This window comes from Miscanthus floridulus, chromosome 10 (assembly GCF_019320115.1).
Source record: "Miscanthus floridulus cultivar M001 chromosome 10, ASM1932011v1, whole genome shotgun sequence".
NCBI classification, from domain to species: Eukaryota; Viridiplantae; Streptophyta; class Magnoliopsida; order Poales; family Poaceae; genus Miscanthus; species Miscanthus floridulus.
In genome coordinates this window covers 51,744,446-51,760,623 of record NC_089589.1, presented here as the reverse complement: position 1 = coordinate 51,760,623, position 16,178 = coordinate 51,744,446, and the positions used below count along the sequence as shown (strand labels likewise).

The following is a 16,178-nucleotide window of genomic DNA, read 5'->3' as shown; positions in this document are numbered from 1 at the left end:
GTGGAAATAAAAGAAGACAGGTTCGCGGGAGACTGAAAATGAAACAGGGCCCATTCGCGGCAAAACTGTCGGGCCCAAATACGATCTCTCCAAACCCTAACTCTTGGTCGCTTCAGTCTTCAGGTGCATCTTCAGATTTCATCTGCCGCCGCTTCCACCGCAAGTCTCGCACTCACCAAATCCTTGCCCGCCCGCCCAAATCCGCAGCTGCCGCCGCCGCCCAACTTCGCTGCCGCATCTCAGCTCAGCCGCCCACCAAATCCCTGCATGCCCGCCCAATTCCGCAGCCGCCACCACCGCCCAACTCCTCCGCCGCCCAACTCTGCCACCGCCGCCGCCGCGTGATTCGCGTTGCGTGCCAACCCTGCACGGCCGCCCAAATCCGCGCCCTTGCCAAGTCCAACCAAATCCTCCCTTCCCTTCCTCCAAAACGCCCTTACATACGGCCACACAAATCCCCCCCCCCCGTCGCTGTACGCTAGTTTGCCAAATCTACACCTGGATTACACTATTCTATTTAGGAGCGATAGTTCCATAAGAGACGATTGGTAGGCGTGTGGTGTGGACTACTCTTCTTCGTCATTTCCCTAGAAGAACATGTCTGCATTTTTGTAAGTCTGCTACTCTCGTGTATGTCTGCTACTCTTCTCCCTAAGTCTGCATTTTTGTTTTTTTTTATTAATCAAAAAGCAGTGATAGCGTGTATATAGCTGGAATCCAGCAGCATATTGCAAAGATATCAAATCTAAAGTGACAAATGGACATGCTTTCTATTCACGTCTCACACAGAACTCTTTGAAGTCGAGACTGTGCCATAAAACTTCCTTATTTGCGCATGTACACTGGTGCCATTCGAGGTTCTGCAGATCAGACAGGGCATCATCTAATATTCAATAGGTTCCGTAGAAACCCCTTTATCGCTCCCTGTCAGCTGCAGTTCCCCATAGAAACGTACGTATGTGTCTTCCTGCTATTACATTCAATGCTTGCCATATAGTGTTATCCTCTACATCTATAGAAATGTATATAAATAATGTGTGTGTTTACATTTAAGCTTGCCGTATAGTATTATCCCCAGTGTTTCCCATGATTCAGTTGTATAACATTGTTTATTGATAACCAATATGTTTGCATTGTACATTTCTACATACCTCCATTGAAAATCGGTTTTTGTCATGGCACACACGCGCTGACAGACCAGATGTGCTAAATGATGATATGATTTTGTGGGCAGTAGCCTGATCTCAATTTTTCATGTTACTCTAGCTTGTCACCCTATATAAGTTCCTGTGCAAAGTAATAGAAAATAGAAATGCAGACTATTATCTTTTTGGCATAATCAATTTACTGCACTACTTTGTTTTGCAATCCATGTCTCAACATACTTATACATGTACTGATCTGATGCCATGTGTATTAACACTACAGCTGCCATGGTGCGTTGGACGTGTAGCTGAAAGAATCTGCACAGGTCTGTCTACCCCAGTCTAGAGCCAAAGTGGGCAACTTGCAATCTTTTGGAGATTATTTGAACAGCCACAACGTTGGCAGTTGCTCTTCTTGTGCGTACTGGTATGATCCTCTTTCTGTAGGCCATCTTTTTTAATATTGTTGTGGACATGAACACGACAATCGTGTTTAAATTAAAACTGTTATGTGGATTCATGGATATGAGCAGGATTGTCAAAGTATGTAGCTTCTTTGCTGCTTATGGTCTTTTTTTATTTTATAGTTCATTTCTAAAGCTGCTTGATCTTTCACAAAGGGGAATGGATAAATCATGGATCGATAATGATGTTAGGTATAAAGACTTATTTCACAAAGACTGAAAGTTCTATTTGTAGTTAACATGGGAATTAACTTAAAAACTGTATGTAGGCACACCAAGATATATCAACAAGGGGTGAACAATTTCATAGCTTTTGCATTTGAGAATTCAGCGGTAGGAAGCAAGATACTATGCCCTTGCAGAAAGTGTGTTAACTCATTTTGGAGGGAGGGAAGTGAAGTACGTGAGCATTTGATATGTGATGGGTTTCTAAAAGGGTATAGAACATGGACCTTACATGGAGAAGTTAGCTCTTCTCTAAATCATGGAAACTATGATGGTGTTGAACTTATGGAGGAGACTGACGAAGATGATAACATCTCTGATTTGCTTAGGGACTTAGCGGCTGGTTTAGATGATAAAGGGGATTTTGATGACAACAATTCAGACCTAGAACCCTGTGAGGAGCTAGTTGCCATTCAGAAGTTAGTAGCAGAGAATAGCAAAGAGTTATACCCTAATTGCAAGAAATATACACAACTGCGTTTCCTAATTAGATTACTCCACACCAAACTCCTTGGAGGGTGGAGTGATAAGAGTTTTAACCTGCTACTAGATCTACTTAATGATGCACTACCTGAGGGTTCGACACTGCCTAGAAACTTTCATGAAGCTAAGAAATTGGTAAAATCTGTAGGAATCGGATACACTAGGATTCATGCTTGTGATAACGACTGCATTCTATTTTGGAAAGATAACGAGGCGTTGGATTCATGTCCAAAATGTAAGGCTTCTCGGTGCAAATCAGTAAGGAAGAGCCTAGATGGAAAACATGTATATAAGGTTCCTAAAAAGGTTCTCTGCTACTTTCCAATAAAGAAATGTCTAAAACGGAAATTTCTATCCTCTAAAACAGCAAGTATAGTGAGATGGCATGATGAAGACCATAAAAAGGATGGTCTGCTTAGGCATCCTGTAGATTCACCACTATGGCAAGACTTTGATAAGAAACATCCAGATTTTGCTGCAGATAGTCGAAATATCCGTCTAGCATTTGCCACCGATGGTTTTAATCAGTTTAGAACCATGAATGTTAGCTATAGCATTTGGCCTGGTATTTGTATTCCCTACAACTTTCCACCTTCAATGTGCATGAAGAAATCAAATTTCATCCTTTCTTTGTTGATTCATAGTAAAAATGCTCCTGGTAGTGATATGGATGTCTATTATCAGCCACTAGTTCAAGATCTGTTAGATCTGTTTACCAAGGGAGTTAGAACATATGATGCTTTGAAGGGTGAGTTCTTTCAGTTGAAGGCAGCAGTATTATGGACTATTACTGACTTCCTAGGTTTAGGCTATGTGTTCGGGTCTGTGACATCCGGTGAAGCCGGATGTCCTGATTGCCACAGCTATACATGTTCACTTAGACTTGGTAATGATACCAAGACTTGTTATATGGGTCATCACATATTCCTGCCTGAAGACCACCCATTTAGGTTTGATGCTAATAAATTTGGTGGTAAAACTGAGTTTAGGGCAGCACCTACTCCACTTTCTGGGGAGGAGGTTTTGGAGTGCACTAAAGACCTTAATACAGTTTTTGGGAAGGATCCTTTTGGAACGAAACCAGCAACCAAGAGATGCAAGGAAGGAGAGCCTTTGGTCATATTCAAAAGGAGATCTATTTGGTTTGAACTTCCATATTGGAAAGATTTAATATTGTGACATAATTGACTTCATGCACATAGGGAAAAACGTGAGTGAAAGCTTAGTTAATACATTCATGGGCATAGATGGGAAGTCCAAGGATAATTTGAATTCCCATTTGGACCTTCAAGTTCTTGGTATTAGAAGTGATCTCCACCCTGTTGAAGTGGAAGACCAACTTTATTTACCACTAGCACCATACTCAATGAGTCCTAATGAGAAGAAACTATTTTGTAAAGTACTAAAAGGGGTGAAGTTTCCTCATGGTTATGCATCTGATATACGTCATAATGTACATGTTAATGAGAGGAAGATATTTGGGCTTAAGAGTCATGAGAGCCACATTATTTTACAACACTTGCTTCCACTTTGTGTGAGAAAAATATTGCCAAAAATTGTGAGTGCTGCAGTGATCCGTATATGTAATTTTTTTCAAGAAACTTTCCTCCCCTGTCATTCGAATAGGTGATATGGAAAGTTTAGAGGTTGAAATAGCTAAAACCTTGAGCCTTCTTGAAACTATATTCCTTCCATCCTTTTTCGATATCATGGTACACTTGATGGTTCATCTTCCTGCTCAAGCAAAGATAGCTGGACCAGTTCATTTTCGCAGCATGTGGCCTATGGAGAGGTAATTTAATTAGGCATACTACTGAACTAAATTAGGTACCTATTAGTTTTATGACATTATCAATGTGCCTATTATTTGTGTATAGGTATCTGATGAGATTGAAGGGTTCTGTTCGTACAAAAAGTCACCCTAAGGGATCAATTATGGAGTGGTCTAATTTTACAGAATGCCTTACACTTTGTTCTCGCTACTTACATGATGGGACTAGCCATCAATTTAGAAATGAAAATTGTAGTACAACTCCTTTCTTTCGTAGCATTGGTCGAGGATTGGGCGGAAAGTGCATAGTGAGTATAGATCACAAGACATGGCTGCAAGCCCATAGATATGTTTTGTTCAACTATGACAATATACAGCCTTACTTGGAGTAAGTTATCTAGACCCATTGTCACACTTTACATCACATGATGGGTTTTCTCTGCATACTAAAGTGATAAAATGATGGACCTTGCAGCAAGCATGCTCACTATCTATCATCAATTGGTATTCGAAATGGACAGGACATCAGTCGCATGCATCATGAATCCTTTCATGAGTGGTTTAGGTTGCATGTAAGTAATAATAAAACTTAACACAAGTTAGTTAATGTGGATTTGGCATTTATATTAATTATAGTTTAAAAATCACAAGTGGAAGAAATGGGAGAGGAAGCACCAGATGAGATAAAAATTTTAGCAAAGGGGCCTATGATGTTTGCACATAAGTATAGTAGCTATAACATAAATGGATTCAACTTTCACACACTATCCTGTGATGAGGGTAGACCTATTCAAAATAGTGGGGTTGCTCTAGTTGCTGAGTCATCAAGCTTTGAAAGTGACAATAATGATAACATTATAATAGGAAGCAAGACATATTATGGTATTATAACTGAAATTCTTGAACTGAACTATCACCACAAAGGAAATGTGGTGCTTTTCAAGTGTGATTGGGTTGACAACCGTGTGCAAAACAAATGGGTAAAAACGGATCAATTTGGGACCACAACTGTGAATTTTAGGCATTTATTCAATACAGGTGAAAAGATATCTGATGAGCCTTTCATTCTAGCATCACAGGCAGTTCAAGTATACTATGTCCCTGAAGCAATTGATACTGGCTGGGTTGCTGTTGTTCAGTCAGTCCAAAGAGATGTGTTTGACTTTGATAATTTGGAGGATGAGGACATAAATAATGATAATGGACCAGTTGTGTACCTGCCTAATCTAAATCGTGATGTGACTGTGGATATTGTTAATGGGGTTGTCCCTTCTATTAGAACAGACATAGATGGTATTATTGTTGATCAAAACAAGTCTAAAAAAGGTTCTAAAAAGTAAGTCTTATCAAACAATGTGTCTACTGTTTTCCTGTGAGTATTGCTAATTTATTTGTCCATTCATAGGAGAAAACATGTCAAGACCAAAAAGAAATAATAAGGATATCCATGTCAATCCGTATGAGCAACTTCGAGATGACCAGATTGAAATCAATAACCAGAAGCTTGAAGCTCTAAATCTGCCTCGTATGAACAGTTCAGGGCAGAATGTTCAACCTAGTAAAAGAACAAAGGTTTTGTATAGACTTTTATTTACTACGACAATCATTGCATATTTCTTAACAAATATTTTTACTATTGTGCCTTTTCTGTAGAGGACACAACAATCAAGTGACGCAGCAACTGTAGGTCACAATCTGCGTAGGTCACAAAGAAATCGTGCTGAAAATGCAAATGAGCAGATTGAAGAAGATCCTGAGTACCAGCCATCTGGAGATGTTTTATGCGACGATGAAGGTCTTGTAGAGTGTGACCTGCTACATCACAAATATCTTGTCATATTACATGTTTTATACTAATGCTTCTTATTTAAAATTGTTTACTACAGATCTTTGTAATAGTCCGCCAAAGAAGAGGAAAAGAAGCATCACTAGGATGGACAACATATTTGCAAGAACACTAAACATGCCTAAGATCAAGATAATACTCAATGAATTTGGTCAGCCTATTGGAGAGAATTATAGACAATTTTCTAGTGCCATTGGCGTTCTAGTGAGACATACATTATCAGTTGGGTGTTCGGACTGGAGGCTTGTTGACGTTGAAAAGAAAGACCAAGTGTGGGATACTTTAAAGGTATTTTTCCTCTTCAATTCTTTGGACCTTGATTGCTGAAATCTGCCACACATCATGTACTATTTTCTGTACTGATTTGCTACGAAGTGTGGGTTGTTCCATTCTTATGCTGAGTATTGGATTATTACCCAAAGGACTGATTTACTATTGATGGAAAATTAGGAATTCTATGATGTTGATGAGGCTACCAAAAACTGGTTTCTGGTCACTGCTGCAAGGAAATGGAAGGATTTTAAAGCAACCTTAAAGAAGGATTTTTTTGATGAAAAGGTAACAATTGAGGTATTGCAGCGAAAACATGGTGACAGAGTTAAACCTAGTGACTGGAGGTTCCTCATTGAGCACTGGACCTCTCCTGAATTTGGAGTAAGGAGTAAAAAATTTATATATTCATATTTGGACTACAATATATTTGTTGAATTTAACAATTTCTATCCTAGGCTTGAATGGAAATATGCAAAGCTAATCGTGCAAAGTTGAGGATACATCATACATCAGGAAGCAAGAGCTTTGCTTGTTCTAGGCATGAAATGGTATAGAAAATATCTCTAGCATTCAATTTTAGTGCATTATTTTGCTGCAGTTTTAGTATTGAATTAAAATAATTTTAGGGTGTAGAGCTAGGGTGCGTGCCTCGAAGAGATGAAATCTATATCAGAACACATACAAGAAAAAATGGAGTTCCATCCCAACAAGCAGAGCCAATAATTGTAAGTTCTTTTCCGTAACTTTTCCATAACAGAATTTTAGTATCTAATATCTCTCTCTAGTGTATAAACATCCATATTCCATTTTGCTAGAACAAACTTAAATCAGTTGTTGAAGCCCACCCAGAGTTGACAGAAAGATCAATTCAGCAAGGTGATGTCTTTGCTGCTACTTGTGGAGAAAAGGAGCCAAGAGGGCGTGTTCATGCTTTGGGTCTAAGACCAACTCCCCAAGATATTGGTACCCCTGGTTTGAAGTGTTACAAGCCAACAAGGCTACAAATGGAAGTTCTAGCTCGTAAAAAGGTTGAAAGTGACAAAGCTTCTCTAGAACGACGCATACAAGAATTGGAAGAGGAACTGCACGAGGCAAGGATAGTGCAAGAAAGAAGAAATATGGAAATCGCCTCACACAATGGTTCTAATTCACAAAACCATGTGGTAAAGAACTTCAAGACTTTGAATTACTTAAGTCATGATTGAATAATCTATCTTTCCTATGCCGGATAATATGGTGACATGTGAATAATACATATTACCCCTCTTGTATTGTTTATGTAGAGCCCAAGGTCTAAAGAACATGTTGATGAGGCACATCATGCTCAACCATTTGAAGATGATGATGTTTTTGCAGATATTAATGAAAACTGCGACCACTATAACGAAGATGATGTTTTTGCAGATATTACCCCATCCGAGTAGCATGCTAATTTCCTATCTGTGCAGCGTGCTGCTGCCCTATCTACGTGTGTTGCTGCCCTGCCTGCGCAACGTGCTCCTGCCCTATCTGAGTAGCATGCTAACTTCCTAACTACGCAGCGTGCTGCTGCCCTGTCTGCGCAGCGTGCTCATGCCCTGTCTGTGCAGTCTGCTACTGCCTCGTTTGCGCAGGAAGCTGCAACTGCCCCGTCAGCGCAGGAAGCTGTAGCCCCGTCCATGCAGCCTGCTCCCTCTCCATCTGTGCAGCCTACTCCTACCCCATCTACGCAGCGTGCTCCTGTCTCCTCTGTGCACAGTGTTGTAGGAAAATCAATTGATCTTCGTCGGGAGTGCAGCGCTACTAGTCCCATAAAAATGTAGCCCCATGAAAGAAGAATAAACCTCCTCGTGTTTCACCTGTTGACCTTGTAATTTTTCTTAATATAACCTTGCTTTCAATTCTTGCAGTTCTATATATTTGTTCAATTTTTGCTGACAAGTGCATAAACCATTTCAGGTTAAAAAGGAGGTCACATAATATGCCTTGTTTTGGCCAGAAGCTGTGGCTAAGGCAACAGTCATTTCAACAAATCCAACCAATGTATTAGGAGGCTAGCCTCTTGGAAAGCACTATTGTGAAGTTGTTGTGAAGGTTGTGATTAAAAGGGATACAGTGCTACCTCGCCCTTATGGTGACATTGAGACTTTGGCTGATGCTAAGTCAATGCCAATTCAGTGGCCATACAACAGAGTAACAAACTAAACTTTCCTTTGTTTCTTTTATTCATATATGTGATAAGTGAACAAAGTTTCTAATTAATGATATCTGTAATAGTTGAACGTCAGCAAGGCATCACATTCATCCAAGTCTACTGTAGGTATGTATTTTTCCTGAATTTTACTTATACCAGGCTGCAATTTGTGATGTTGAACACACCCTGCTATGCATACAACACACTATCAAAAGAATTTGGTACTACTTGTTCTTATTCATTGCCATCTAAATGTATTTGTTGGGCTGTTTTTTTTTCTGAATTTTACATTCATCAAACTGTTATTTGTGATGCTTCAGTAACCATAAACGTTACCTGTGTCCCAGCCCTGTCTCGAAGGCTGACTCCCCCTTGCTGTTCTCCTCTTTCACCCACTGAACTAAGTTAATAACCCTGAATCATCGGAATGAGGAAAAAGGGAACCCATGCCAACAACTGTGAATCCCTGAAAAGTTTCCTGCTTGTTTTTGTATGCGATATAAAGCCATGAAGAGTACAGCTATTGCATATAAAAGCAATGTAATAAATTACATTATTTACATATATCGGTGATGCCTGCTTTTGTTAAGTTTTAGACGTGTCTCCGTCTTGCAAAGCTGTATGGTAGTTTTGCTTACTGCAAAAAATAGCAGTTAGTGCAAGCCTATTTTAATCAGCATGAGAATGATATTATGTTTCTTTCTTTAATCTAAGATTAATTGTTTCATAAACGAGAAATAGTTCTTGCATATATTCTTCAAAACCATGACACGGTGGCGATGGTCCAATGAGTTCTCCCTATCCACAGATTGAAAAAAAACCCTGTGTTTTTCACTAACATTATGCTTCTTTTTAAGTGTCCTCGACATGTATTTGATTGATTAAAAATAGCAATTTGACCACATCACCACAGGCATGTACTTGTTACAACTATTAGATAATGAACAGTGGATTCGCCAAGTCCATCTTAGTGACAGGTAGAAAACTGCTCATGGCTATTCTTAGTAACTTTATCTTGCCTTTTATGATAGACAAAGCAATAGCTCAAAAAATGGTTTTGATTATGCAAAATTTATCTTTGGCTGAACTAACTATCAGCTTCAACTAACTACCATCAATGTCTCTGTTAGTTAGAAACGCCTTGGTGAGATTAACAGTTTACTAGAAGCACAATTGGAACGCTGCATCTGACAGAACAAAGTACTACAGTACAAGTTGGAACTAAAAAATATGATTTGATTTTTCAGGTGGAAGGCGCTTGATGTAACGTGATTATTTTGTGTCAGCAAGCAGATCAAACATTTTGTAAGATAGAGATGAAACATCGATGGATGCTAGTTGCTTTGGATGATATAGCACTTTGTAAAGAACTGCTTGGGGATGGATGCTAGTTGCTTTGGATGATGTAACATTTTGTAAAGAACTCCTTGGGCATGTTAGCTGTGAGGTGTGCAAGCCAGACTTGTGTGTTGTGAAGAATACTGTAATTTGGTGTCTCATGTTACTGTGAGGTGTGCAACCCAGCATGACTATTACATGTACCAATTGGCATGAATGAAATCTAAGCTATGTCATTGTGACTCGATTTTGTGTCTCATGTTGAATGTGACCTTGTATGTTTCATGTCTAAAAGAATACTGTAATTTGGTTAATGTGAGATTAATAATGTATTTTTGCGTCATGTGATCTATGTGTTGGAATGTTGGTTGGTATAAATCCCTTTAGCCTTGAACTATTGGACGGTAAAACTACTATATGCCATTAGCTTGTTGGTTGGTATTGCTTCAGCATTTCATCAGACTATCGGTCACTAAAAGTATGTCGGTCGCTATAACCCTATCTGGACGCCACTTTCAGCGGCAGCAGTTAAGTGTCGGCATAGATCTATACCAACCGATAGTGCGTCGCTGTATCCACCTATAACGACCAATGGTGCATCGCCATTCTAGGGCTGTGGTGTAGTGCTTAGGTAGCTTAGCGGCACTAATGAACTACAGTGATCCCCTACCATTATGAATTCCATGGCTGAAATCCCCCCCACCTCCTCCATCAACCGATAAATAGCCTGTCGTGCAGGCCACCTTCAACATGTATGGTGACGACGTCAACCTTGCAGTGATAGGCAACACATATTGTCAGTTCGTGTAAGGTGAAGATGACGGTGTCAGTGAGGAAGAGAACCCCATGGCTCGGCCTCCTCTTCTTCATTGTTGGCATGCTGCTCCTGCGGCTTACTTTGACGGAGGAGCGGGAGGTACCTTCCGCGGTGCCCCTTCGGCATGATGTTGGGGAGGGACACGATGCCATGGTGCTTAGGAACAAGAGCACTGTGCATGGTAGCGTGGTTGCTAAGGACGTGGATGTTGCTAAGCGTCAACACAATGCAGTGGGACTGCAGGATGGCGGCGGCGGTGGAGGTGGAGGAGGCGGTGGCGGAGGTGGAGGAGGCGGTGGCGGTGGCGGTGGCGGTGGAGGAGGAGGCAAGTGATGTGCCACAAGGTGCGCTCAACCAAAGAGTGTTGTCCTAGGAAACCAATATGTCTTCTTGTGCCTGTTAGTTGCGTTATCACGTGATGTATAAATAATAATCGCACTCGTGTTAGCTGCGTCATCATGTTGTTTATGAATAAATAATCGTACTCCCGTTAGTTGCGTCATCATACGTGTATAAATAATAACCGTACTTCATATTTAATGCTTGAACGACTTGTTTCGTATTGTTTACTGTATGTATCCACAAAGGCACAAAAACTAGCACATTGTTGTTGTATCTATATCTATCTTCTATATCTATATTCTATATCTATACCTAATTTATATCCTTACCAAATACTAAAGAGCCAAAGTTTTTCTCCGTGAACCACCGTTGTTTCCAACTTTTCCGTCTACATGCCCTTTCTTTTTCATTTTTTTCGTTACCTCCTCCCACCGTTCTGGTGTGTACGTGACTTTTTTTGTCCTGTACCTTTTTATAAAAATAATAAATATATTATGGGTCTTTAAACTCTTTACCCTTTTCTACAACAACAACGACGACAACAACAAAGCCTTTTAGTCCCAAATAAGTTAGGGTAGGTTAGAGTTGAAACCCAACATGAGCTCCTAGTCATGGTTCAGGCACGTCAATAGCTGCTTTCCAAGCTACGCCCCAACGGGATTCTTTTGGGTTTCATCTCCATAAGAGTAGCTAAGTTTTTACGTTGGCTCGCCAAGCTTAACACAACCCTCCTCCTTTATTAGGGTTTGGGACCTGCTACGCTGGAACACAATAGGCGCTGTAATAAAATAATCCGATGATGACTGAAATCTTAAATAGCTTATCATCCAATCTAATCTATATCTATATACCTATGGTTATGTGACTTTTTTATTCTTGTTTTTTGTCTCATTTTTTTCTTATAAACAGAAAAAATAATAATCCATGATTGAAATATAAAATGATTTATCATCCAATTTAAATCTTACCTAACTTATCATCAAATCTAATCTATATCTATATACCTATGTTCCATGACCTTTTCTATTCTTCTTTTCTGTCTCCCATTTTTTCTTATAAATAGAAAAAAATAATCCATGATTGAATATAAAATAATTTATCATCCAATTTAATCTATATCTATATACCTATGGTTCCACGTTTTTTTTTCCTCTTTATTGTCTCCTATTTTTTTCTATAAATATAAAAAAAGATAAATAATAAATATAGTATTTTGAATCTTTTAACTCTCTTCTTAATAAAGGGCCTATTCGGCAGGCTGTGCTGCTATGGCTGTTTGTCTCCTCATATTTACTGTAGCGTTGACCTAGAAGCGGCTGATACGAGCAGCTGAACAGCTATGACTTGGAACTCAACCAATCTAATCTATATCTATAAACCTATATATACATAATATTAAAGAAAAAAAATTCCGTCCCTTCTAGAAACTGGCTTTTGAGGCTCGAGTCATCATCCACATGTCAATAAAATAAACCTAATCTTAATATAATATATGATAACTCTATTTTTCTCTTACGCCAAAAATGTTCCGTTTTTGTAACTCTATCCTGCTCTTACGCCTTAAATGTTCCGTATTTGGCCTCGACTTGCGATTTTTGCTCATAAAAGTTACAACAACTTACATACAACAATAGTATAAAATGCGATTCAAATACGTATTGGGTTCTGCTGTAACGTACGGATATATTTGCTAATTCAATCAGAAATCACACCTTAAAGCAAATACAACCCATCCATAAATTGAGCCATCAACGGAAGTGCTCCTCCACTTGGCCGACCACCGGCGCGGCCGGCGCAGACCACGCCGTCGCTGGCGTGGACGGAGCTCACGCGGCCGCCACCGCCGCTGCGGACGGAGCTCGCGTGGCCGCCATTGCTGGCCCTGGTGGGTCTCCCTCTCGGCCAGCTTCTCGGCGGGGGCGTGACCATGCCGCGGCGGCTCGCCTCAGCCACCGCCGCCTGGAAGTCCTCCTCCCCAGCGCCGGCGCCGCTGGCCGCCCTCAGATCCGCGAGGGAGTCTGGCATAGGGAGTGGTACAGGCGACGCGAGCGGAGGCCAGCGCGAGGAGAGCTGGAGGCCGCGCGTGGCCGCAAGCAGAGGCTGGCGTGGGGAGGCGGCGCGAGACTGCGAGCAGAGGCCGGCGTGGGGAGCAGTGGGGCAGAGGTGGCGCGGGCGAGAATCCTCGCGGGACGTCCCTATCTCTGGGCGACCGTGTGTGTTGTGCGTTGGGCGGCACGGATTGGGCTGAGGCTGACGTCGGAAGGACCGATGTGGTTGGATAAGATGGAGATCTGACAAGTAAATAAAGGATGAGAAAGAAAAGAAAAAGAGAGAAAAAAGAAAAAAAATAGATAAGAGGACACGTTACAGCGCACATGAGATGGTGTGGGGGGTTTGACCAACGGATGCTGCTGGGATTGATTTCTTGACCGAATACATTAGGATGATTAAGGGAGAGGACTTTCAGATGCTTGGAATTTATTTAATTTTATTTACGATAATGATATGGCTCGGTCGTCTGTCCCCTAACTTCCCGTCCGGACGTGGCTCATCCTCATCCACATGCTCGCGTCGCTCGTGCCGCTATATGTTGTGTGTCCCCGCTCGCGGTAGCAGGACGGATTTTGCCCGCGCTGCTCGCCAGCGCCGCCCCCTGCCCGTACTCGTGCCTCTCGTCGCGGCCGCGCTCCATCCACCTGTCGCGGCCACTGCTGAGGTTTGCGCCGGCGACGAGCTCTACACTGGCGACCTCCACGCACTTCGCAGCATCGAGCTCCGTGCCGGTGTCGAGCTCCGTTCGTCCAAGGTGACATTGCGCTTACGCTAAAAGCGCATGTTGAAAGTGTTTCATATGTCTCAGAGGTATGTTACAAGTGTTTCGTATGGATGTTGCAAAAGTAGATCAAGATGTTGCATATGTTACAATAGTTGTACACGTATGTTGCAAACATATGTTCTCAATGTTTCATTTGCTTTTTAGACGTATCATGTATGTTGCAAGTGTGATTATCTGTATGTTGCATATGTTTTACACATATTTTGCAAGCATTTTATCTGGATATTGCGTATGTGTTGCAATTGTTTTCAAGTGTTTTTGCAAGTGTTTTAGACGCATGTTTTAAATGTTTCATCTGTCTTCACACGTATGCTGCAAGTGTTATACCTGGATGTTTCAAAAGTAGATCGGGTGTTGCATCTTCCTCCTTGCTTTATGCTGCCTCGCCTTGTGTCTCTCCTCCTCGCCTTTTGTTGGCTTGCATCCTTCTGGAGGGGGCGCAGCGAGGGCCGACGAAGAGGGTGCACCGGGGGCCGGCTGATGGGACACGCCGGGGGATTATGACGCAGACGCGAGCACATGTTGTCCCCTTCCGTCATGCGGGCAAGTCCTAGCTGCGAGATAAAATGTGAGACTTGCTTCAACATTCAGCTCTCTTACTCTCTCATGCACAAACACATCCACTGCTTTCGCTGCGGCCAATCCTTCCTGTCCCGGTTCCTGCGAGCACGGGAATAGGAAGAGCAGGACTCCGAAACCGAATCATCTTTGTGGTCACCTGCTCGGGTGAAGGGCGACCATCAGGTTTTTGGGGAGTGACTAAGCGACTACTCGATCGTTTGACAACCTCATCTTCTTCCCGACGTTCGTGGCTGCGGCGGGAGATCGGCACTGCAACCTCTCTAAACTGCATCGAGCGGAACAACTACATCAATAGGCGCTATGTTGCCTAGCGCAACTGTCCCTGGCGTCGCTGGGTATGTTCTAATGCATCTCTTATCTTTAGCGGTTAAAATCATGATTATTAGTATCATCTACATGTTCATGTCATTTAGATCACGCGTGCACATATATGAGACAACAAACTTATTCTTAGTGTTTTTCTGGATTAAATTAATATTGAAATTGCCTAAATTTCTAACAATTTGTGGAAAAGTTTGGCAAAAAAAATGGTTCTATGACATGTGAGACATGGTGTTAAGAAAGTGTGGCACACCAAAGTTACGGCAGCAAACCAAATAGTAGCTAACAAAACTATGGCATGTAACCTATGAGATGTCAAAAAATGTTTTTTTTGTATTAGCTAGTGCTCTATAATTTTGATTAAATAAATTTAGGATAGTTTAATTTTGGACACCTAAAATACATTATATTTCAGAATAAAGGAAGTATATCACAAATGAAACAGATGCATAACAAAGGCAACAACATAATTGCACACGAACAATGGTCAAGACAATATAATAAATTGAAGTCATCGAGCAAACATACTGAGATAGCAAATTAAGCACAGCTGACGTGGACAAACGCATCTGGTGGTACACTTATATTGTATACCTAAAAAGACTTAGCAAATTAAGCACAGCTGACGTGGCATTCTACGGGTACACAACAGGTAGTCGTTGGCTTGATTCACAGGCCGGCAGTATATTTATTCACTACCACGTCAGCACTTTTGTACTAGTAGTATTTTTTGTGTGTAATAAACTACACTAATAACAATTTAAGTACCCCTAGTTGAACTGAAAAAGTATTGGCCGCGGATGCCCGTGTCGATAATCTTAACGCCGCCCGTATACTCGTCGGTGCGCTTCTTCTGCAGCACGGCCGTCATCGTCGGCACGCTGGCCTCAACGAGGCCGCCGCCGACGCTGGCCTGGTACGCTTGCTCCCAGCTCTGGAAAGCGATCCTCTTCATGCACGCTACGTGCAGGTACGCGTGCGTGCCGCCGTAGCCCCAGCGGTACGCCCAGAACTGCTTCTTGCCGCCGCCGTCGCAGGCGACGCAGCGGTGCTCGGCGGACTCCCAGCAGAGCTGGGCCTGCAGGTGGCCGCCCAGGAAGGCGCTCATCTCCATCTTGAGCGCGGCGCAGGTCGGGTGGAGGTCCAGGTCCCTGTCAAAGCAGTGGTAGACGAGGCCGGGCGCCCGGAGCCCGCAGGCGTTGCAGAACGTCTTGTCGACGGGCGGCGGCGCCTCTGCGAGGAGCTCGAACTCGACGCCGTCGCCGAACAGGGGGTGGTGCTTCAGAGTGGGCGCCGCCAGGGCGCAGGCCACGTGGAGGGCGAAGTCGCAGCCGTGTTCGCCGCACCTGTACCGCCGCCCCTGGCCGCTGCCGGGCTCCTTGCACCCGTCGCACCGGAACGGCGCGCCGTCCGTGGTCACCAGCTTCAGCGCGTGCGCCAGGTGCGCGTCGCGGGTGATCTCCGCTGGAAGCTCCTCGAACTCGAACATCCTCATGATTGGCTAGCTTGGCTTGCTTGGTTTTGTTTGATCTACGCCTGCCTGCCACTCGTATCCTGCAGCT

The 16,178-nt window shown here is 42.5% G+C and overlaps 1 protein-coding gene and 2 pseudogenes across 1 annotated transcript; 2 read left to right on the top strand and 1 right to left on the bottom strand.

Annotated features, from left to right (window-relative positions):
• The first annotated feature begins 1,769 nt into the window (after positions 1 to 1,769).
• On the top strand, positions 1,770 to 5,945 carry LOC136488627 (uncharacterized; annotated as a pseudogene).
• A 76-nt stretch (positions 5,946 to 6,021) lies between these two features.
• LOC136488626 (uncharacterized) lies at positions 6,022 to 7,631 on the top strand (annotated as a pseudogene).
• A 7,486-nt stretch (positions 7,632 to 15,117) lies between these two features.
• Positions 15,118 to 16,178, bottom strand: LOC136490223 (uncharacterized). The gene has a single exon (XM_066486709.1). It carries the CDS (start codon positions 16,109 to 16,111, stop codon positions 15,377 to 15,379), a length of 735 nt encoding a protein of 244 aa, XP_066342806.1. The 5' UTR covers positions 16,112 to 16,178; the 3' UTR covers positions 15,118 to 15,376.